Here is an 11405-nt window from a genome sequence, read left to right as displayed (position 1 = left end):
GTAATTGTATTTTGAAAATGAATCAAAATAGCTCTGAGCCGTACTGAAAAAATGTTATTTCTTTTTCTTAAAAGCATCTGGAGAAAAACACCTATCAAAATGAGGAAACTGTACAGAATATAAACAAAATAATATGCCCAAAGTTATTACTAGGTTGGTGCAAAAGTAATTGCAGTTTTGGATGGTGAATTTTAAATCCTTATAATTGGGCTCAAACACACCTTTAGTAATGAGAAGTAAGTTTTTTTATTCCTTGCAAAGCATTTTCTGCATCCTGCTGGTTGTGGAAACATTTTCCCTGCAAAAAGTTATCAAGATGCTTGAATAAGTGATAGTCAGTTGGTGAGAGGTCGGGTGAATATGGCAGATGAAGCAAAACTTCGTAGCCCAATTTGTTCAACTTTTGAAGCATGGGTTGTGCAATGTGCAGTCGGGTGTTGTCTTGGAGAAAAATTGGGTGCTTTATATTGATGAATGCCGGCTGCAGGCATTGCAGTTTTCAATGCATCTCATCTATTTGCTGAGCAGACTTCTCAGATGGAATGGTTTCATTGAGATTCAGAAAACTGGAATGGATCAAACCAACAGCAGATCACCAAACAGTGACCGTCACCTTTTTTTTTGGTTCAAATTTGACATTGGGAAGTGCTTTGGAGGTTCTTCTCAGTCCAGCCACTGAGCTGGTCATCACTGGTTGTCATATACTATCCGCTTTTCATCGCACCTCACAATCAGATCAAAAAATGATTTGTTGTTGTTGTTGAGTAGAAGAAGAGGACACTTCAAAAAAATGAGTTTGTTGATTTTTGGTCAGCTCATGAGGCACCCACTTACCGAGTTTTTGCACCTTTCCGATTTGCTTCAAATGCTGAACAACTGTAGAATGGTTGACGGTGAGTTCTTCAGCAACTTTTTGTGGAGTTGTGAGAGGATCAGCTTCAGTGATTGCTCTCAATTGGTCTTTGTCAACTTTCGATGGCCACCAATATGCTCCTCGTCTTCAAGGCTCTCATCTCCTTTGCAAATCTTCTTGAACCACCACTGCACCGTACATTCACTAGCAGTTTCTGGACCAAAAGTGTTGTTGATGTTGTGAGTTGTATCCACTGCTTTATGACCCATTTTGAACTCAAATAAGAAAATTGCTTGAATTTGCTCTTTCTCTAACATAATTTCTGTAGTCTAAAATAAATATAAAATAAACAGCAAGTAATATTCAGTAGCAAAGAAACATAAAGCGAGAAAAGCACATTCAAATGATGTATAACATAACCACATTGATTTAAGAATGTATTCCAATATAAAACAGCAAATTTCAACAATGCAAAAACTGCAATTCCTTTTGCACCAACCTAATAAAAAGGAGTACTGAGAGTCATTGAAGTGCAAGAAGAAATGTAAAAAAACATGCTGAGGCTTTGAAAGATGTTTTTCCAAACATCTTAAAAAGTGCCCAGATTATCTGCTGAGTAAATCCAGACAATGGCTAATATTGGCTCTGAATTATAAAGTTTCTCCAAATATTTTTAATGACGTGTATGTATAAAAATTCCACAAATGCAAAATACTGTTCAGGCTGACAAACATCTTATTTCCCCAGTGTGATTTAAGCATGTTGAAAGGCTATAATTTTGTTGTGCATGGTCACTTTCACATTTATTTCTGTGTGCCCAGAAATAATAGACTAAAAGGTCTTAATAGTATTTTAAAAATGTATGACATATATATATGCATTTTTGAAAAAAATGCAAAAGTGTCAAGAAGGACAGTAACACATTTTTCAAGATATTTTTAAAAATGGACATTGAAGGATGATTTTGAAAGCATTCCAATGGTAAAATAATATTTAAAGGTTAAAAAGCTCCTGAATAAGCTGACATCAATGACCCTCAATGTTGGAAGTGTTCTGAGAATGTCTGAAAATTTTCAGGGTGTATGTAATCAATGGTCAGCACTATAGTACTGTGGCTTAGTGGGCACCTCACCAGATTTAAAATCCATGAATAGAAGATAAAAATTATTGCCTAAAACAGAGCAAAGGAATTGTCCCCCTTTTTACTTTCCTATTAATCAAAATTAAAAAGAAAAAGAAAATAGTAATTTCCAGCAAAGCTTCAAACTGATGAGAGGTGTGTACGCCCCAGAGTGCAGGACCAGGAGCTCCTCAGAGCCTTGGAGCAGAGCCCGTGTTTCCCAAGAGCCTGGGGCTGCTGGTGGGGACATGGGGCTGCTGTCACACCCCGTCACACCCCACAGGAGCATGCTGGCCCTCAGCTCCTGGTTTCAGCATGGGAGACAGACTCTGCTCCTGCCCTGAGGTGCCCTGAGTGAGAGACAGCCTGGCCTTTTCTGCAGAGGGTGAAAGGGGCGGCTTGAGCCCTTTTGCCAGCTCGCTGTGGGACTTGCTGTGGCGGGGGCTGAAGCTGCAGTGTCCCAGAGGGTCTTGCCAGAGTTACTCAAAAAAAAAGACTTGCAATTTTGTACAGATGCTGTTGTCGAAGGCTTGTGGAAGAAAAGTCTTATTTACCTCTTTTAACATCACCTTCCTCTTTGTTAAGGCTGCTTTTTCAAGCCTGTACCATTTGGTGTAACACGCATTGTATCTGAAATACCCAACTGCAGCCTTCGCCTCATATATCCTCCCCAGCAGGGATTTCTGACACTGATATCCCTGATAGAGAGACTGTAAAGCATGTGTCTGGCCTTGATTTCGTACAGACCTGTGTGTGCCTGTCCTTTCAAGATGGAGTTTGACTCCCTCAGCATTACTGGGAGCACACAGTGGGCTCCTTTCGGCATTTGCTTTGGCAATCAGCGCAGTCTCTAACACTCCATTTCCCATAGATTAGCATGCAAAGTCTCTATGGCGATTTATTTTGACAGCCTGGGTTTTAGACAGCTTGTTCTGCATTTTGGCTTTGGCCACGATGCCACATGACATTAAAGAGCAGCTGAACTGAGTGGACATCTGCTGTCACAAAAGTGACCGTTACATTTACAGGCAGATATAAACTGGGGTGCATTAAAAAGGAAAAAAAAAATCCCTCTGCAGTACAAAACACAAATATAATGTCCGCAGCTAAAACTGTTTGGGGGGATCCTCTTCTCCTTCCCCTTCCCCTTCCCCTTCCCCTTCCTCTTCCTCTTCCTCTTCTCTACTGTCTTCTCTTCTCTCTCTTTTTTTTCTTTTTTCTTTTATCTTTTCTCCCTTTGTATCATCTTTCGTCCTCTTTTATATTCTTCCTCCCCATATTTTCTTTCCTCCTCTTTAATCTTTCCTTCTCTTCACTAATCTTTTCTCCTCTTATATTTTCTCCTCTTTATTCCTCCTTTCTTTTCCCCTCTTTGATCTTATTTCCTCTTTTTTTTTCACTTCTTTTTTTTCTTATTTTGTTTTCCCCTATTTTCTTTTTTCTCCTATTTTTTCTTTTCTCTCCTTTCCTCCTTTCTCTTGTCTCCTCTTTATTCCTCTTTTTTCCCCTCCCCTCTTATATCTTTTCTCCTATTTTCTCATAATTTTTCCCCATTTTTTCTATTTTCTTTTCTCCTCTTTCCTTTTCTTCTCTTTTGTCTTATTTTCTCCTCTCTTTTTTTTTCTGCTCTTTTTCTCCTTTTCTATTATTTTGTTTTACTCATTTCTTTTTTCTTCTTTCCTCCTTTTTTTTTTTTTTTTAAAATTATTTTCTCCTCTTTTTTCTCTTTTCTCCTGTTTTAATTTCTCTTTTCTCCTCTTCTGTTTGCCTCTTTTCTCCTCTGTTATATTTTTTCATCTTTTCTCCTGATTTCCTTTGATCTCTTTTTTTCCTCCACTTTTCTCCTGATTTCTTCTCTTTTCTCCAATTTGTCTCTCCTTTCTTTTCTCCTGTTTTCTATTCTTTTCTTTTTCTCCTCTATCTCCTTTCCTTTTCTCCTCTTTTCTTCTCTTTTCTCCTTGTTCCATTCTTCTTCTCCTCATATCACCTGTGTCTTTTCTTCTGTTTTGTCTCCTTTTCTCTTTCCTTCTCTTCTAATTTCTTATCTCCCTCTTTCTGCTCTTTCTCATACTTATTTCACCTATTTTATAATATTTTTTCTTTTCTCTGTTTTTTTTTCCTCTTTTCTTCTCTTGTCTCATTTTTTTAATCGTTCTGCCACCCACTTCATCTATTTTTTCTTACTTTATCCTCCCTTATCTTATTTTCTTCAGTTGTTTTTCCTCCTTCTCTTCTCTTCTCTTCTCTTCTCTTCTCTCTCTTCTCTTCTCTTCTCTTCTCTTCTCTTCTCTTCTCTTCTCTTCTCTCTTCTCTTCTCTTCTCTTCTCTTCTCTTCTCTTCTTTCTCTCTCTTCTCTTCTCTTCTCTTCTCTTCTCTTCTCTTCTCTTCTCTTCTCTTCTCTTCTCTTCTCTTCTCTTCTCTTCTCTTCTCTTCTCTTCTCTTCTCTTCTCTTCTCTTCTTTCTCTTCTCTTCTCTTCTCTTCTCTTCTCTTCTCTTCTCTTCTCTTCTCTTCTCTTCTCTTCTCTTCTCTTCTCTTCTCTTCTCTTCTCTTCTCTTCTCTTCTCTTCTCTTCTCTTCTCTTTCTCTTCTCTTTCTCTTCTCCTCTCCTCTCCTCTCCTCTCCTCTCCTCTCCTCTCCTCTCCTCTCCTCTCCTCTCCTCTCCTCTCCTCTCCTCTCCTCTCCTCTCCTCTCCTCTCCTCTCCTCTCCTCTCCTCTCCTCTCCTCGTTGACCTCTTTTATCTTGCTTGCTTGTCTCCCCTTTTCTATTTTTTCATCTTTTCTCCTCTATTCTCTTCTTTTTTCTTTTGTCCTCTTTTCCTTTCTTCACCTTTCTTCTCATTTATCCTCTTTTCTATTCTCATGTTTTTTATCTTCTTTTGTGCTCTTTTATCTTATTTTCTACTCTCTTTTTTCCTCCTTTTTCCCTTTTTAAAAATTCTTTTTGTGTCTTTTCTCCTCTTTCCTCCTCTGTTCTCTTATCCTCTGTTCTGTTCTTATATTTTCTTCTCATTATTCCCCTTTTCTTTCCCCCACTTTCCTACCTTATCCTTCTCCTCCTTTGTCCTCTTTTCTTCACTTTTCTCCTCATTTCTCCTCTCTTCACCTCTTTTCTCCCCTTTAATAATTTTTCCTTTCTCCTCTTTTATCCCCTTTCTTCCTCTTTTATATTCTTTTATTTTATCTTCTCTCCCCTTTTCTCCTGTTTTCTTATTTTTTTCTCCTCTTACCTTTTCTTGCCTTTTCTCCTTTTTTTCTCCTCATTTCTCCACTTTTCCCTTTTCTCTCTCTCTTTTTTTTTTCTTTACTCTTTTCTCCTCTTATATCCTCTTTCTTTCTCTTTTCTCCTCTTTTATATTATTTTTTTCTCATATATTCTTCTCTTTTATCCTCTTTTATTTCCCCCTTCTCCTCTTTTCTCCTTTTTTTCCCTCTTCTTTTATTCCTTCTCTCTTCTTTTCTACTATTTTTCTCCTTTTCTCCTTCTTTGTCTCCTCTCATCTTTTCTTATATCTTCTTTTCTCTTCTGTTCTCCTTTCTTTTTTCTTTTTTTTTTCTCCTCTACTCTTTCCCCCTATTTTATCTTATTTTCTCTTGTCCTGTCTTAATTGTTCTCTTTTATTTTCTCCTCTTTCTCCTCTATTTTCCTCTTTTATTCCTCATTTCTTTTCTATAATTAATACAGAGATACTTGCATGACATTTTACTTGCTGCATCCCAGGACACTGGGCATTATACACCTGTACTGTGCCCAGAGATGTACGTGGAGGGAACACACTAACAGTTTTTAACTCCATGTGTAATACTTTTGATGAAAGACTTTTTTTTTGAGCTGTGACTTAGCAGTCACATACTCCCTGTGGGATGTGAAGGTTGCAAAAGAGGTGCTTTGTGTGTAAGCAAAGGCAATCATGAAATTCTGCAACATCTCCCAGGTGTTTGCCCACCAGTTCATTTTGCTGATTTGCCTTAACAGTGAAGCACCTGTTGATTTAAAAGCTGCAGAATCAACCTTACGTCTTCCATAGGTGTATAGCAGCTGTGCTATTGCATAAATGCAGAGAGCTATGTATACCTCTAAGCCGTCACACTATAAATATTTTTCTATCCTGGTCTCATAGGTTAGAGGTTAAGTAGGTTCAGGCTAATCTTGGTTTATGACCCAGCTTCACACGTCCTCGCAGTGGGATTAGGCTCTTTTCCGGTGGCAAGCTGCCTTCTGCAGGCTGTAATGAAGCCCATATACACTAGATGGCCCCAGAATTCTGCAGTGCTGCTTGGAAAGTGTAACCAAAATCTGCTCTTTCGACTAAAAGAAAAGAAGTTACTCAAAATCCCGTGTCATAGAATTATTTAGACTGATTTTTTTTTTTTTCTTTTTTCACGGTGACAGGCAATGGCACATGTCTTTCAGAGATGCCAGCAAATAGCACTGAAATTTATATTGATACAATAGAGATTAACTAAGGTATTGTTTTCTTAGAGAAGGTCAAAACTGCCTGTAGCTACGTTGTTGTTTTCATTACCAATGTGTAAGAATGGAGATCATGGGGGGGCTGGGGGAGGGGTGAAGTTGTTTCAGAGGAAAAAAAAATACTGCCATATTTTTCTGTGACAAAACAAGTAAGTATGAGAAGTAGGACTTGGGTTTCTCATGTGCAATAGTGCACCCTGCAAAAACCTGTGGCCAGGGATTGGTGCTTGATCGATTCTGCAGTACAAATTGCACTAACAAAACATCTGGCCCTTACTAGTGTTTTTATGCCTTGATAAACACCATTAAAATACAGGAGATTGAAGAAGAACACTTAAAAAAAGAAGAAGAAGAAAAAAGGAGGAGAAAAGAGAAGAGGGGAAAAAGGAAAGAAATAAAGAAAAGAAAGAAAAGAAGAAAAGAAAGAAAGAAAAAAGAAAAGAGGAAAGGAGAAAAGAGAAGAAAAAGAGGAGAAAATAACAGAAGATAAAAGAGGAGAACTGAGAAAGGAACAAATGGGGAAAAGTAGAGGAGAAAAGAAAAAAGGAGAAAAGACGAAGACAGGAGAAAAGAAGAGAGGAGAAAATTATGATAGATGGGGAGGGGAAAAGGGAAAAAAAAAAAGAGAAACGAGAAAAGGAAATAAGATAAAAGAGGAGAAAAATGGTGAAAAGAGGAGAAAAGAAAGGGAACTGTAGAGAAAAAATGGATAAAGAGGAGAAAAGAGAAGAGGAGAAAAGTGGGGAAGGGAAGGAGGAGAGGAGAGATAAGAGAAGACAAGAGAAGAGAAGGAAGAAGAAAAGAGAAGAGAGAAGAAGAGAAAGGAGTGAGAAGAGAAGAAAAGAAAAAGAAAAGAGAAGAGAAGAGAGACAAAGATGACAAACAGGCCTGGTTAACGATTTGCAAGGGCTTGGGAACAGAGGTGGGTTTGGTTCCATCTTCATATTAGCAACCAAATAGATGTCTGGCAGAATCCCTGCAGCTAAAGAATAATAAATGCCAGGAGTAGTAGTCTCAGGGGTGATTTTTAGCACTTCGACACAAGCTATGAACCATACTACATCTCTTCTTGAGAGTCGGGTCCCCTGCAGGATTTATTTCTGCGTCAAGGAAGATTACAGCTAATAGGATTTGCCTCTTGGAGGCTCTTGGTATGTTTGGTGCAAACCCTGGTCATTGCTTTCTTAAAGGAGAATATGGACACTATTTGTCGTATTTTTCTTCTTCTTCTGGCCTTCCACAAGATAAACCCTTCTGTTTCATCTTGTGTAACAGGATGCTCTTGTTCTCAAGACAGCTTTGGAAGGTAAGAACACTAGTTACCCTAGTTGTAGCACCAGCAAAGCAGCTCGGCATGGTGTGCCTCCTCTAATATTTCAACAGTACTAGCCTGAGCATAGAATGAGCTTTCTCTCACTGCTCTGAGATAGGTAGTTGCATACGTAGCAGTTTTTATGACTTTATTGTATTCTTTGCGGGAAAATGGGTGTAAAACCCAGGGAAGGATGTATTTATGGCTTATGCATGCCCTGTATACAATAACTTATAATGATGCAAGTGCTTGCAGACCTATATATGGAACTGTTTTTTTAGCTATGAACATGATGTGCGACCTGGAGAATTTTCTGTTTTACTTCTGTAGGAGTTTGCTCTGCATGTCTGCACTGCTGAGGCAGATCCCTGCAAATATCCCTCAGGACATCCGGAAAATTAGAATAGAAAATTCTCACCTAACAGAATTGCCTCGCGGGTCTTTTGAGAATGTTAGTGCCTTGGAGTATCTCTGGCTCAATTTTAATAATATCACGGTGATGCACATCAAGAGCCTGGAATATCTGCCGGCTCTGAAGGAGCTACGCTTGCAAGGGAACAAATTAAGTTCAGTGCCATGGACAGCATTTCAAGACACCCCAGCTCTGAAAATCCTGGATCTGAAGCACAACCGGCTGGATGTCCTTCCAGAACATGCACTCCGCTATCTGCCCAACCTGACCTATTTAGATCTATCCTCAAATCAGCTTACTGTCATATCCAGGGATGTCTTCTACAGCTGGCCTGTCTACCAGAGAAGCCAGAAGGCGGAGGGGCAGATAGAAGCTACTTCCAATGCAGTCCTGGCCCTTCATGACAACCCCTGGATTTGCGACTGTCGCCTGCGGGGATTTGTCCAGTTTATTAAGTCGGTTGGCCCACCTATTATTTTGATGAATTCCTATTTAACATGCTCAAGGCCAAAATTCAGGGCAGGGAAGTTTTTTCATGAAGTGGAGCTCAACAGCTGCATGAAGCCCCTGACATCAGCCCTTGACACCAACCTGACCGTCCCAGTGGGGCTGAACATCACCCTGACCTGCTTTGTGCAAGGCAGCCCTTCCCCAGCTGTCTGGTGGACCTACGCCCTCAAACTTTTAAGGGCATTTAATGGTAAGTAAAGCCTCTTTTTATTTTTTTAAGTTTATTTTTATTAAAAGTTCATGTTCTGATAGTCTATTTACATAGGTCTTCAGGCCACAACAGTCACACCAGCTCTCAGCCCCTTTAGAGCATCACAGTTATTGTGGTGGAATAATCCAAATAATCTTACTCATCCTACATGTTTAAGCGCATCTGACCAGCATGAGAAGAGCTGCGTCATGCAGGATATCAGTCAAAGATGAAAGGAGCACAGCCTCATTTTTACACAATTATTTTTATTTAGTAATAGCTCTTCTATCATGACACATGAAGAAGAACTATTAATAACACATCAGTCATACATATATAGTTATCTAAGTATATGAATTCATATATATTTACACTATAATATTATGTACTACATATATATATATGCACACACTCTCTATATAATTATATTTGTACATAAGTGTGTTTGTAGGAGCATGCACACACATACACACTTGTATACTTCTATACCATTCCCATATGTTTTCTCAAGAAATATGCACACAACCACAAAATCCTGCAGCCCTCTTGCTTCTGTCCATTCACGTTCTATAACAAAAACAATGGTTATCATTGTCCATAAACTTTGCTTATTTATATTCATTATTGAGGGTCTCTTAATATGAGGCTTTTTCCGCTTCCTCTCCATCCAGCTCAGCTCGTACACTCAGCTGACCTCACATTTATTTTTACTAAGAGCCTTCAATAGGACAAGTTGCTATTTTCATCAGGTAAGCTTGTAATGCACATGGGCACTGCACAGGTTCTGTGTGTTCCTAATAAGGCAGCCAGCTAAATAAGATAGCATTAGCCCTTAATCCTGGACTGATACTTGCTTTAAATGCAGCACTGTAGCAGCACTTGTGCATCTTGCCACAAGCACATGCTGCATTAAGTACATACAGGTTTTTCTCGACCACAGCCATACACCCTTGTTTGGGTGGGTGACAAGGTGTTTCTGTACTGTTCTGTACTGTTCTTAAAGCTGTATCTCACTTCCAGCCCAATGCTTCCTGGCTCCACATGCCTCTTTTGGCCTGAGCCTCATAAGCCTGACCTTTTTTTGCCCGCAGTGTCCACCGAACCCATCAGCGAGGAGACCGTCCGCTCAGAGCTGCTTATCCCGGCAGCACGGCCAGGGGACGCCGGCATCTACACCTGCACGGCTGCCAACTTCTTGGGCAACACCTCAGTGGCAATCACCCTCCACGTAGGAGCCTCGTGGGCACCCACCACCCCCCCGGGCTGGGCCCCCATCGCCCCTGCTGAGCCAGGCGCGCACGTAGAAGTGCGCATCGCCAAGCAGACAGTCTATGGCATCACCTTGGAGTGGTTTGCAGCAGCAGCTGCAGCAGCAGATCCAGGTGAGACCTGGTACACCCTCCTGGTAGGCCGCTACGATGCCGCCCAGAAGGACACCATCTACATTGGCCCTGGCGTCAACACCTACTCGGTGACCAACCTGCTGCCCGCCACCAAGTATGAGGTCTGCGTGGCTGTGCGCAACCAGGCGCCCCGCAAGGGCCAGTGCGTTGTCTTTGTCACGGGCAATGACGTCAGCCAGCTGGAGCAGCGTGAGAAGCTCATCCACATCATCGTCATCGTTTGCGCCATGGTGCTGGCCGTGCCTGCCGGCATGTACGCCTGCACGGCTGAGGCTCGCCCCGGCTGCCTGGCCCGCTGCTCCGGCGCCTGTCCCCGCCGGCGCCGCGGCGGCCAGGCACAGGCTGCTGGCAGCAAGGAGAGTACGCTGGACAGCCTGCCCGCCGGCAGTGAGGATGGGCTCTGCCGCCACGAGGGCGGCCGTGGCACCCGGCAGCCCCCGGCCCGTGAGGAGCCTGGCAAGACCCGACCACCCCACAGGAACAGCGCTGACCTCTACTAGTCCGGCTGCAGCTGACCTTGAGCCTTGGTACGTGCTGGTTTTTTTAAAGGACCATGCAAGGAAGGCCCCTGGCTGCAAAGACTTGAGGCACAGCAGGGAGCACAACCAGGATTCTCAGCAGGCTTGGGAAGCCCTGGGAATGAGGGTCCCCAGGCTGTGCGGTGCTCCCGCATCCCCCCGCAGCACTGCCATGGAGCAACGCACACAAATGCACAAGAAAACAAGCATTAACAAAAAAAAAAACACACCACCAAACCAAAACCAATAACAAGGCATGTAGCAAAAGGCCAAAGGTCTCCTCATGCTCACACACACAGGTGTGTCTTCATCTCACCCAGCAGGGGCAGGAGGGCTTGGAAGGGTAGGAGAGGAGGGATCTTTAAATTGTGTCCAACCATATCTTAGAGGACCATTTTAGCTTCACACTAACACACTCCTTCTCTCTTTCTCTAAGACTAACGCACAGATATGCGCACGCACACACACACACACATCTAGCACCTATTACCACACATATGTTGTGTTAATATGCTATTTTAAAAGTTAAGAACAAGAGCTGTTGAAAAAGGAACAGTTTGTCTTTTGCAGGCAAACGTTCAACTGCTGTTTTCCCTTCCACTTGTCTCCTTTTTTC

At 41.6% G+C, this 11405-nt stretch overlaps 1 protein-coding gene across 1 annotated transcript; it reads left to right on the top strand.

Annotated features, from left to right (window-relative positions):
* Nucleotides 1-7640: 7640 nt before the first annotated feature.
* Nucleotides 7641-10771, top strand: LRIT2 (leucine rich repeat, Ig-like and transmembrane domains 2; the record flags this gene model as incomplete). The annotated part of the gene is made up of 3 exons (XM_080347636.1): nt 7641-7750; nt 8087-8868; nt 9960-10771. The coding sequence occupies 3 exons, from the start codon at nt 7641-7643 to the stop codon at nt 10769-10771; spliced, it is 1704 nt and encodes a 567-aa protein (XP_080203762.1).
* Nucleotides 10772-11405: the final 634 nt, after the last annotated feature.

Source organism: Nesoenas mayeri (assembly GCF_963082525.1).
Source record: "Nesoenas mayeri genome assembly, chromosome: 7".
NCBI classification, from domain to species: domain Eukaryota; kingdom Metazoa; phylum Chordata; class Aves; order Columbiformes; family Columbidae; genus Nesoenas; species Nesoenas mayeri.
Note: the sequence above shows the minus strand (reverse complement) of the source record. Positions and strands in the feature narration are given on the sequence as shown.